Source organism: Stegastes partitus, unplaced genomic scaffold (assembly GCF_000690725.1).
Source record: "Stegastes partitus isolate 25-593 unplaced genomic scaffold, Stegastes_partitus-1.0.2 Scaffold181, whole genome shotgun sequence".
NCBI lineage: Eukaryota > Metazoa > Chordata > Actinopteri > Pomacentridae > Stegastes > Stegastes partitus.
Window position 1 is genome coordinate 521,029 of NW_007577912.1, and position 12,003 is coordinate 533,031.

The window sequence follows — 12,003 nt, forward strand, 5'->3', positions numbered from 1 at the left end:
CAATGGTAACAACAAATCTTTAACTTCTTGGATCCGTTAACACTGTTTGCAGGTGCAAAAAAAAAATGGAACTTGTTTTCACCTGTAAAAAATCAACGAGCCGACCAGATCATCTGCTGTAATACTGAACTGTGAAAACGATTACAATCAGACCATACAGCGCCTAAAAGTTCCTCGGTAACCGTTGGATATGAGTTACAGGTGTCGGAGGGGGGAAGAGGGGCTGGAATATACTGTAAGTATGTAGGCCACAATTTGGCAACAAACAAGATACATATTCAAGAAAAAGCTGTACAAACATCAGACAAAAACAAAAACACACTTGATTTAAAACTTTAGTACTAAAGCTACAGAATTGAAAATATGTTTATTGTCTTTTTTTTTTAACTTTTTTTTTTAGTTTTTTTTGTTTACTTCAAAAAGCCGTTATTCGGTGGGGGTGTGTGTGTGTGTTCGTGTGTGTGCAGAAATTTTTCCAAGATTTGAGAAAGTGTGTGTGGGGGGGTAGTTTCTGTCCCGAGGTCGGTCAGAGAAGCGGCTTCACCGTCAAACAACAACACTCGCTTTGCTTCGATATCACACACACACACACACACACGCACACGAGACAGTTACATCACTTCCTCCAGGACAGCTGCAGATCCGTGTGTGCGTGTGCCGCCGCCGCTCAACCGCCGCCGTCGCCACCAACACTTTACACGCACGTCACGCACATACAAGGACTCGGAGATGGCGAACAGAGAGGAGAAGGAAGGTGGAGGGGGTGGAGGGTGGGTGGTAATAAGAGGAAAGATATAGAACATTTAGTACTGAGATCCGCTCTATGTTTAACCAGATGGATCGAAGTGCAACACCAAAAGAAGGAGGGTGGGGGAGGACTGTACAGAGTGTTTACGCTGCTCTGTGCTGCTGACCAGGGAGTGGAAGCAAACAACTGTACATCTGTGGAACGGGGGGGAACTGTAAAAACTGCGAGTACTCATCGGCCGGCTGCAGGATTACGTAGCCAGAGCGCCACAAGAGCTACCGCTAACGAGAGCTAAACCAACAGGCTGAAGAGGAAGAATACGAGCGGGACGAAGCTCTTGAATAATTCAGACTTGGATCCCTCCGACCCGCCTGACGGCAACAGAGCGGATCCTCACTTCCAGGTGATGTCCAGTCGACGCGGGATCCGTCGGTAGGTCCGCCTGACAAGCATCCTTCCATCAAGTCTTATAGAAAGAGAAAAGTACTTCGACAATGTTTTTTTTCTTCTTCTTAAGAGTTTGATTGGCAGGCGATCTGGGTTAGACATCCCAAACCCCCTCCCCTCCTCTTCTGTTTACTCCTGATTTGAATCCTGAACTCAGGATCTTTTCCTTGTTTCCCAGATCAGAACATGGGCATGCTGAATCCCTGGAGCAAAGGAAGGGGAGAAAGAAAGTCAGAAAAAATGAACAATGGAGCTCCTCTACAGCCCTGAAGTAAACATTGCTGCAGTGTTTAGTTTCTTTTTATTTATTTCTGCAAGATGTTTACACGTAATGGCTTTAAAATTTCACCTTCATCATTGTAAAGTGAAAAAAACAAAACTAAAAACTAAAAAAAAAAAAGAGAGTACGCTGAGAGGAAAAGCTTTTGCAATCTCTGTTCTTCTGGGCTCTTGATTTATTTGTGTGCTGCTCCTTTGTTTCCTTAATTGAATAAGTTATTACTGCACTTTTCTGTTTTTGGCTTATGTCTACTATTCTATTCTAATAATTATATTTTCAGGTTTTTGTGCCTTTCTTATCAATGTGTAAAGCTGTTTGAAATGCCTCTGCTTGAAAGGTGCTTCATACAAACAACTTCTACACAGTAAGCGCTGAGTGTTTCACTTACCGACTCGTCCTCGATCATTGCTGCGGAGTCAAAGAAGTCCGGTCTTAATTCCGCTCTTTCACGTCTGTTCCTTGATGGTGGCTAAAATGGTTTTAAAAAAAAAAACACAACAACAAAAAAGAAAAAAAACAATGTCAATATCTGAATAAATAAGAACCACAAAAACAACAGTTTTGCTCGGGTTACGTGGCGTCACTGACCAGGTCGATCACCATGGTATCTTCAAACTCCTCGTTCATGTCCTCCAGCTGGCCCCGCGACGACATCATCACGTCCTCAAAGATCGGCTCCGCGTCATCCTCCATCAGCCCACGCCTGGAAGAGAATGCCGGTTTATTATCTCCTCTTAAATGCTGGGCATTTTTATTCATATTATTTCCTTTATTTATACAGGTAATCTCATTTAGACGCGGGGTCTCATTGGCAAGAGAGACCTGTTCGCCAATAACAAAACAACACAATATGGAATCACAGACAGACGACACTGTGGCACCTGTCCTAAACAATACAACATACAACAGGGAGCTACAGACAGACAGGATCAACGTAAAACACAACATCAGACATTATCATTTATCAAAAAAAAAACATCATGGGGGTGTCCGTTGGTAGGCCAAAACTTCTGATAAGATTCTGTTACTATCCAGTGTCGTCACTTTGGGCTGCAGGTTTTACAAACTAAACACACACGTAAACATCGGGGTGTGACGGATCACAAAAGTCACAGATTTAATCGCATCATGGCTTTAAATTTTCGGATAAGTAAAATAAAACTAATTAAAAAACTGTCAACAGCTTTAAACACAAACACACAATTACTATGTTTACAACTGTTTTGCATTGAGATTGAGGAAATTTTTCATGCAAAAACTACCATAAATCTTGGTGGAGAGGCAGAGATCCCGTGGCCAATTAAAATTTGATGCCCCTCTAGATCACTTTCTTTAAAACTGCAAAATAGGGCATTGGCCTTGGCATAAGAGAGGACTCCCCAAGTGCCGTTCTAATTACTTTAAAAAATAATGGCAGCAATGAAACTTTCAATTAATCTGTGGTTCACACATGTGCTCAAATGTGGGCGGGGATCTAAGCGGTTTCACTGTGAACTGTTAAAGCGCAACTTACACAGTCTGCCGGACGCCCTGATTGCTGCGTGATTTGATGTAGTTCATGCCCGTTCGGTCCTTCCTGTTCACCTCCTCCATCTTCTGCTGGCCGAGCCACGACATCTGCATCTGAGGACTGAAGGGGAAAAGAAACTTAAAGATGCTGACCGACAACAATGCTCTGTTTTCTAAAAAAAGTAATTCACACATTTTAATGAGTGTCTATAAAAAGCACGTGCGTGAACTCACTTGTGTACGAAGTCGTTCTCTGATCCAGGCTCTGAGTCGGGGTCTGGCATGTGTTCTGCTGGTCTGTTCTCTCTGAGGACTGTTGAGGTGAGCTGGGGAGTCTGAAGCGCCCCCGGTGTTTGTAAGGTGTCATTACGCATCATCCACGAGCCCTCCACACTACTCTCCTCTGAAAATCGACACACACAGCAAGTTCACAGTTTGAGCAACACCACGGTTACACTGCAACCAAACCAGAGACCCTCGTGCCTCCGCTGCCTGCTCACCCTCGATGCGTTTCTTGTGTAGCGGCGGTCGTCCCTTCTTGCTGCGCACCGATCCGGTCTTGCTGCTGGAGCCCGACGTGACGGACATGTGGTCCTCGTCTCCTCCCGTCAGCAGGCTGTTCCTGTAGGAGATCAGCGGCAGCCACACGTCCTCCCGACGCTCCGACATCGACTCCGACATGAACTTCTCCAGGTAAGAGTGGCTGAGGAGACGAGCAGCATTTTAGCATCTTTTGAAATTACAAAATAAAAGTTAGCCAGGAATAAAAAATAAACCTAAGAGAGAACTTACACTGTCTTTTTGTCTTGGCGGATTAGTTTGGAGGAGAATTCACTCAACACCTCCAGGAAGGCCAGGTTGATGGGAGGAAACTCTGGTCCTCGAGGATTCTGGTATTTAAATGCAAACTCTATTCCATCCCTAATGTGACGGAGAAAATCACACAAAGAGAAACAGTGAGAAAACAAGATGAGAGGCAAAAAAAACAACAACCCAAAGACACCAAAACTGATGCAAAGAGAAAAACTAGTAACTTTCTTAACTCACTATCAGAAAATACAAATATATTTAAACCAGACTCTTAACTTTAATCTGTCAGGTGCTGATTATTAACTTTTGTCTTTCAAAGTATTTAAAAAATGAAGCTTCACTGATGTTTTTCTTTCTCTGCTAACTCTACAGTAATGAGTGGAAGCTGTAGTTCTGACAGATATCTTTCTTCATCCTCATATTTAATTCTAAAAAATGGCCGATAAAGGGGTATTTTAAACTGTAGTCTTTATTTGTCTTGGTCAAATGTGTTAGAAATGTCAGAAAATCAGTCGTTAAACATCGTCTACATGTGTTATTAAATCAAAACGTAGCAACCTGTGTTTTTATTTCAATGTACAGATTCAAACCAGCATCACTCTTTTAACTCACGTTAACCCCACTTCACACTCAGGTAAAGTTTTTAAACTTCATTCATGTGTGGTTACAGTTTGTGATGCCACTTTAGTTCCTGATCTTACTTGTGCAGTGTGGCGACAGCCTCTCTGGTCTTGATCTGATCCAGACCGAAGGTGAGGGCGAAGCGGCGGGCCAGCTCCTTGATGCCGCTGACGTGAGACGATGTTCGGTCCAGGTTGGGACCTTGATCCTGCAGCAGCTCGTTGAACAGCTGCAACAAACGCAGAAGCGCGCAGGTGTTTGTGGGCATACACGAGAGAGCACTAATAACTTAAAGAACACACCGAACACGGCAGGAAGCTGTGCATGCTGCACTGTCTCACCTGCTGCAAACTGAGGATGAGCGTCTTGGCACAGAGAATCTTGTCCGTCTGTCTGGTTTTACTGAGAGTCTCCTTGATGATGTCGCCATAGTCGTTGTAATACTGAGGAAGAGAGAGGAAACTGTTAATAACATGCAAGAAGCCACAATTTAGTGATCACATGCCATCTACAGACTTTCATAAAAGCTGATTTAAGATGAAGCTTTGGTGAATAAAAAAAGCAAACCACTCTGCAAAAATAGAATTATCACAGTTACAGCGAAGACAACAGCTAATATTCACATTAAACAATTACAAACTTATAATTTTCAAAGGACAATCAAAGATTTTGCTTCCAGTATTGAAGCTGTGGTCAAGTTTTGATGAATCCATCTGATGGTAAGTTTATTCACAATCTTCTAAATCAGAACAGTCCTTTCTTATCTCGCTATCTTTCCATCTTGCTTCCACATCACCAGATCCTTTTATTCACTGTATATCAAGTCCAGATGCACACACACACCTTCATGTAGTGTTTGAAGATGTCAGCAGCAGCAGGCATGTCCACGATGTCGTAGATGATGAGTTTGCAGAAAGCTGCGAGCAGGTTTCTCCTCTTATGGAGAGCCTCGATTTTGTTGGCCTCGTCCTCCTCATCTCCCTCTGTGGACACACAGAGACAGTAATGAAGAGTAATGACCCAAGAGGAGGAAACTATCTAAACTTTGGCAGGCATTTTTCAAGCTGCTGTAACTCTAGCTCTGTCGCTCCACGTAATTTCACTTTAACCTTTCCTGATTCTTAAGGCATCGTTCTTGGACCTAAAACAGAACATATATCTGGATAATATTATCCCCGTCATCTTGGAAAAGCGCATCTAAATTCTTCCATCAGTACTTAATTTTTCAAAGACAACGTTCCCTCTCTCTCTCTCTCTCTCTCTCTTTCTCTCACCCATGCTCTGGCTCTCATCATCCTGGTCGATGAAGACGTGGTCCAGGACAAAGTTTAGCAGCTCGTTTTGCAGAGTGCTGTCTGGGTTGAAGACCAGCGGCTGGAGACCCTCCCGGCCGCCGGAAGTCAGCTGGTGACTGAAGATCATCAGCAGGTCGCAGAGAAGCATGAACGCCTGAGCAAGAGGCAGAAACACAGAGGGACAGTTTGACACAAAGTTTAAAAAAAAAAAAAACAGTCAGATTTGTCTGGACAACAGAAAACACGTTTCCTCCTTTGTGTCACCTGTTCTTTAACTGGCGTGTTGACGTTGGACAGGCACTGCTGACACACAGCCAGGAAAGACTTCACCACTCTCCTGAGAGCCACCAGGTCATCCTGAACAAACACAGACGCAAATCTGTCATGAGTCACGTGTCACAAGCAACAAGAACTTCTACAAAAAAAACATATTAAACAGCTGCATCAGTCGGGTTAGACGTCATTTATTTGTTAACAGCTCCAAGGAAGGAATCAAAAGTTTTCATGCGTCGATGGCTAATTTCATTTAGGCCGAACAATCAATGCACTTTGAGGCGAAGGGCTCAGAGAACAGAATCTGATTTATTCTTTAATTCTTGAAACACTGTCAACACAAGACACTGTTAGTGAAAGCACTGATTTGAATATTAGCCTGTGTAAACGGGCTTGGATTGAGTTCATAAACTAAAGCTGTGTTTTATACTCATATTTGTACAATCTGCAGAACTCCAAGTGACAGTTTTAAAGGTGGAGTAGTGGTGATGTGGATTGCACTCAGCTGATAGATATTTAATCAGCAGCACTTTTGACAGTTAATCAGAAAAACAAATCAGTTTAAATAGCGCATTTAAAACAACCTGATGCCGACTAAAGTGCTGCAAACTACGGGTAAAACATTAAGAAATGATAAAACCAGTAAAATCTAAATTTACTACTGAACAAAATACTATAACAGGAAAAGCAGGATGGCAGCAAAAAAAAAAGGAAATATGAAATACATGGACAATTAAGAGGATTTTTGTTTTCTGGCATTTTATAAATATAGAAAAAATATAGGGTCTTAATTGCCTTGTGGCAGAAAGTGGCTATAGCAGCAAATACATATAATAAATTGTGAAAAGTATCATTGCATTTATCGATATTGGAAAAACATTTTAAGCTGCAGCTCTAGTTGAAAATAAAAAATGAAGTGGCGTACTGGCTATTCCTGGGGAATGTTTACACCCCAAAGAGCAGAACTACTGAACTTGACATACAGAGACTGCAGGGGAGGGGGATTAGAGGTTAATGCGTCTTGTCCATTTTCACTTCAGTTCACCGCAAAACAACAACCTCGCAATCTGTAGCCTTTGTGAGGTGTTTAGGTGTTAAATGAGACAGAATCGGGGTTAGCCTCTGAAACGTGGCTCCCTGATAGTGAAATGGATTTCTGCACCTCGGCTGTCTCGCTGTGCAGAAAGATAAGATCAGATCCCTCCGGGCCACTGATGCTCAGACACGGCAGCCTTAACTCTGAGCCCCTGACCGAAGATAAACCTACACCTGTGTTTGTTTGTGTGTGTGTGTGTGTGTGTGTGTGGTGCTGCAGCTCTGTTTGTGAGGTGAGTCAGACACCTTGCTGGGAACTCCCTCTGTGATCTTGACCAGCTGCCAGAGGATGGAGTAGTGGGAGCACTGCAGGGCCTGGACAGCTATCTGCTCCGGCATGGAGCCCTGTTCGATACCCGCCTTCAGCAGCCGGTAGCAATTACCGAATAAATCCCACCGTGTCAAATCATGAGCACTGAGGTTGGAAATAAGAAAAAAAAAAAACACATTGAATGTCATCAAAGTTATTTGGCAGAAGTTTTTTCCAAAACAATTTTGACAGTTGAATAATCATGTATAATAATAATAATGTTCTTCTTCTTTGTCTAAAGATATTTAGGTTTTGGAACATTTGTCAGCCAAAATGAGCAGTTTTTTTAAGAACAGTCTAGATCAGGGGTCTCGAACTCCGGTCCTCGAGGGCCGCAATCCTGCAAGTTTTAGATGTGTCCCTCTTCCAACACACCTGATTTAAATGATCAGGATCGTTATCAGGCTTCTGCAGAGCTTGATGATGGGCTGATCATTTGAATCAGGTGTGTTGGAAGAGGGAAACATCTAAAACTTGCAGGATTGCGGCCCTCGAGGACCGGAGTTTGACACCCCTGATCTAGATGAACATAAAAGTTAGTCTCATCCCCAAACAAAGTACAAAATAATGAGCAAATCTTACTTATGGAAGGCTGTGAGTCGCTTGAGTGTAGATAAAACATTGTAGATGTCGTCATCGTCGGCCTCCTCTGCCTGCAATACAACAAACATCTGTAAGTACGCTAATATTTATCGCATATACCTCAACACACAAAACAAATATCAACCCTGGACAAAACGCCAACATGTGTTTTCATGAAGTGTGAGCCACAAATTTCCATTTTTCAAGATTTCTTCTGTTAAGTGGATTTTTTTTTTTTTGCTAGTAACTAGAATATTCCTCTGAATTTGTGTTTTTGTGGTCTGACACAGCTATCATGTTATTATATTTGGTTTTCACACCATTCGTTTAGTAATGCGTGTGAGTAGAGTTTTGGTCTGCTGGTTAAACTGAATAACTTTGAGAATCCAAGACTTACTTAATAAAGGACAAGTTGCTCTTTCTGTAACTGATAAACACTTCTAAATCTACAAACACCACATATACATACTGTTTGCCTGTATTTGACATTGACAGTGTCTCTGATCCGAGCCAAACCAGGGTTTTGTGATTATATGATATGCATCTTAACCACTGGACCGACAGTAAATTTCAAAAGGCATGCCTCTGTTACAAAACCCACAGATCACAAAAAGACCCACCACTCCCTTTTCACTAGCCCCCAGCCAAACCATGCTCGCCACTCGGCCTTTCGTACCTCTTGAAGCAGCTCTTCAACCGAGTGTGCGAATCGATCGGTCATCTCATCGATGAGCTGTGAGCGCGCGATGTCCACGCGGTTCATGATGGTGTACTCTTCCGAGCAGAGGATGCTGTAGGTCTTACTGCAGGCCTCCAGCACGTCCGTCTCTATGTGCTTCTCCACCACCAGCCGGATCTGCTTCAGTAAGGCGTCCAAGTGCTTCTCCATGCGCCCGGCGCTGTACACGTCCAGGTCGAAGTACTGGGGGATCTGTAGCAGGTTGGCTACCTTCTCCGAGTCTGCCTGGTACTGCAGGGGAAAAAAGATGGGAGATTGAAATTAAGATAAAGACAGCAGGAAATTTACTGCATGCAGAAAAAAAGTTATTCAAGACGTACACAAAGAGAAAACGAGACCACTCCATCAGTACGCAAGCTTTGTTTCTGGTCTTCAGTGAGGAAAATGGTCAATTACATTTACGTATTTAACCAGCACACTTGTGCAGACTGGCAGGTATTCAATAACACTTGTCACGACTACATAAGTCACAACTCGATCAATTACTTCGACAAACAGATCAGTCTTCTAGCCAAGTCATTAGTCACTCGCTTCTCTTGTTGGCCTTGTGCAGGCTGCAGGCTGGAGCTTAGAAAAAACAAAAGAAGAAGAAGAAGAAAAAGAACCTTACCTTGGATAACAGCATGGGCAGAGCCATGATGAAGTGCTCGGTCAGTTTGTTCTTATCGTCTATCTGGGTTTTCCTCTCCTTCGCCGTCAGTACCTGGACCAAAAAAATAAAACAAAACTTGAGGTCAAATATGGCAGCGGTAATTCTGTCCTCTAAATATGAATCAAAAAGTTATTCATGTGCAGGAAAATCTGTGTGACTTCTGTGTCATAACCATAAAACTTTCAAGGAGTTTGTCTCTTGGTGCAAGTAATTGTGTGCAGATGGGTTTTAAATGCTTTTCTTTATTGCAAAAAGAGGTTACATGGACATAACTACACATAAAAAACATAATAAAATTGGTGGAGACGCTTGTTGCATAGTAAAGGCAAGATATAATAAGATAAAGAATAAATAAATACACAAATAAATACTTACACTTGGATATCATACACTTCACAGTTCTAACACTCTTGACCTAATTTTCTCCTTAGTTTTTCTACGTGTTGCTCTGTTGGCAGGTGTATTCAGCTGCACTCTCATCACATTAGTTTCACACTCTCCTAAAATATTCGCAGCTGTGAAAGTGTTTACAGGACGTGAAGTGTGTCCGTCTGACCCACCCGCTTGCCGGTGCCTCTGCCGACAGGTGGGTGAGCCTCTGCTGCCTGTCGGATGGTGCACACCGTCAGCTCTATTAGCGCACTCTCCTGCCTGTCTGACAACACTGCAGAGACAAGACGGAAGGAGTCAGGAAGACGCAAGAAGAACAGAGAGGTACAAATGTTAAACCGACTGACAGCAAAGGTTAGAAACGGAGAGCGGGATTAAACGAGGAGTCTCAAGAAACAAGATTTTATTACATCATCTGTTCTAACTGGCTGTGATGTTGTACTCGACGTGAAGTAGCCTAAAGCTATTTCACAGGTTTCCAGAGAGAGCGGTGTGTAAAAACAGCGAGTCTTACTCTCTTCTCCCTGCACAGGCTCCTCCAGCAGAAGTTCAGTCATGCACTCCCAGTCTTTCAGCAGCTCCTGAGAGCTTTCCCACAGCGAGTCTACCAGGTAGGCCGCGTGCTCGTGGAGCTAAAGACACAAAAACACATCAAAGACAGCTGAAGGAAAAAAAAAAAACCCAACTAACACGAAATAAGCATGGCATTAGCTTTAAATGTAAAATATTTGCTTGTTCCAGAAGGTGTCACATCTGTTGGGGATGCATGTTTGTGCAAAGTGTGAGCGTTACCTCGCTCTCTAAAAAGAAGAGCACCAGCATGCGGATGAGATTTCCGTTGGGACTGCTCCTTCCTCGGCGCTTTGCCAACGCTTCTTCTGCCTGTGGGTCATGACGACTGAACAATCTGACACAAAAGAAAGGCAGGAAGAGAGATTTGTAGAAGAGGAACCCAGAAAGAAAAAAAGTGAGGTAGAGACAAATAAATTAAATGTTAAATGCAGTTATTAAACAGTAAATCAGAGAGGCAGATAATATAGATGTGCTGACAAGAGAGTAAAAACTGCATTCCAAAGTGCCGACATTATTTCAGGACGCAATTATTTCAAGATGTCACGACTGGACTCACTTTCTGTGAAGGAACTCTCCGGCAGCGACAGCCACTGGCCGATGAGCAGAGTAAACCAGGTGGTACACGTTCTCACAGTCCTCGTTGGACAAAGCGTCTTCACTGCCCCTGCAGCAGACAATCACAGTGAGTTACACTCGGCGCAAACACGTCTGAATCAATCTTAAGGGCTCAACAGAGAAAATCAAAACAACACTGTGGGAAAGTCTAAAATTACACAAGGCTGTGAACACTTCAACATGTCTTTTGAGCTGCAACATAAATGATCTGGTTGTTCTGTTATGACATATTAATAGTGTTTTTAATAACATTTATACCAAACTCCTGAAAATCTGTATTTCATAGGCTCAACATGCCATCTACTCCTTTAAATCATTCTGAACCTTGTGAGGCCAATCGCAGCCATTTGGAACTTATCTACATCATGACATTTAGACTAAAAAAAGAATGTTAATGCCTTCTAATTGCCTCTCTGAGCCACTTGAGTGAGAGTCTGGGAAACAGCACTCAGTTTTAAATATACCCTAATCGAGACTCACTATTCAGAGGAGTTTTAGCAATGATTTTGTAAACACTTTCCTCAGTGCTTCTGAAGTTTGCCGCAGTGGTTCAGACTTAGCTGCAGACCAATCGGACTGCATTCTTTCCCTTCAGACCCTCATTCTGCCCTCCGTCTGACTGGCATTACGTTACTTTTCAGAAACTTCCCCTATCCTCTGCTGCACTCTCGCTGTCTTGGTTCCAAGATTTCTGTCTTCCGTCTGAAGCTAACAGCTCAAATTGGAACCACCTCCACCGCACTATTGTTAAGGGATTCTGGAAGGGGAAAAAAAATCCTCCCCAGAGGTGCAGCAGAGTCTGTGTCACTTCTCTTTTTGACATGGGGATGCTACTGAGCATCTCCCGCCTCACACATCCACAACCTCCCCTCTTCCCCGCCTCCTCTCAGACAAGTTCCTACTAGTTAGTGTTTTAATTACGCATTGTGTGGGTGGAGATGGGCACAGAGCATGTTAAAGTTCATACTTGATAATCGAATAGCAGAACGTTTATAGAATAGAAAAAAACACATGAACAGAATCACACATATGTGGTTTGAGTCAGTAAAAGGCCTCGTTTCACA

General features: G+C 42.9%; 1 protein-coding gene across 1 annotated transcript in view; it reads right to left on the minus strand.

Annotated features, from left to right (window-relative positions):
* Nucleotides 1–400: 400 nt before the first annotated feature.
* stag1a (STAG1 cohesin complex component a) overlaps nucleotides 401–12,003 on the minus strand; it is a 44,023-nt gene continuing 32,420 nt past the window's right edge. Inside the window, exons 13-32 of the mRNA XM_008280110.1 lie at nucleotides 10,881–10,988; nucleotides 10,544–10,658; nucleotides 10,266–10,383; nucleotides 9,922–10,025; nucleotides 9,320–9,412; nucleotides 8,647–8,940; nucleotides 7,971–8,041; nucleotides 7,325–7,493; nucleotides 5,975–6,067; nucleotides 5,690–5,864; nucleotides 5,259–5,398; nucleotides 4,757–4,858; nucleotides 4,496–4,644; nucleotides 3,777–3,905; nucleotides 3,485–3,687; nucleotides 3,219–3,387; nucleotides 2,989–3,105; nucleotides 2,064–2,178; nucleotides 1,864–1,944; nucleotides 401–1,398 (exon numbers count right to left, since the gene is read on the minus strand). Coding sequence (XP_008278332.1) covers nucleotides 1,375–1,398; nucleotides 1,864–1,944; nucleotides 2,064–2,178; nucleotides 2,989–3,105; nucleotides 3,219–3,387; nucleotides 3,485–3,687; nucleotides 3,777–3,905; nucleotides 4,496–4,644; nucleotides 4,757–4,858; nucleotides 5,259–5,398; nucleotides 5,690–5,864; nucleotides 5,975–6,067; nucleotides 7,325–7,493; nucleotides 7,971–8,041; nucleotides 8,647–8,940; nucleotides 9,320–9,412; nucleotides 9,922–10,025; nucleotides 10,266–10,383; nucleotides 10,544–10,658; nucleotides 10,881–10,988 — 2,569 coding nt within the window. The 3' untranslated portion in view covers nucleotides 401–1,374. The remainder of the gene's footprint in view (nucleotides 1,399–1,863; nucleotides 1,945–2,063; nucleotides 2,179–2,988; nucleotides 3,106–3,218; nucleotides 3,388–3,484; nucleotides 3,688–3,776; nucleotides 3,906–4,495; nucleotides 4,645–4,756; nucleotides 4,859–5,258; nucleotides 5,399–5,689; nucleotides 5,865–5,974; nucleotides 6,068–7,324; nucleotides 7,494–7,970; nucleotides 8,042–8,646; nucleotides 8,941–9,319; nucleotides 9,413–9,921; nucleotides 10,026–10,265; nucleotides 10,384–10,543; nucleotides 10,659–10,880; nucleotides 10,989–12,003) is intronic.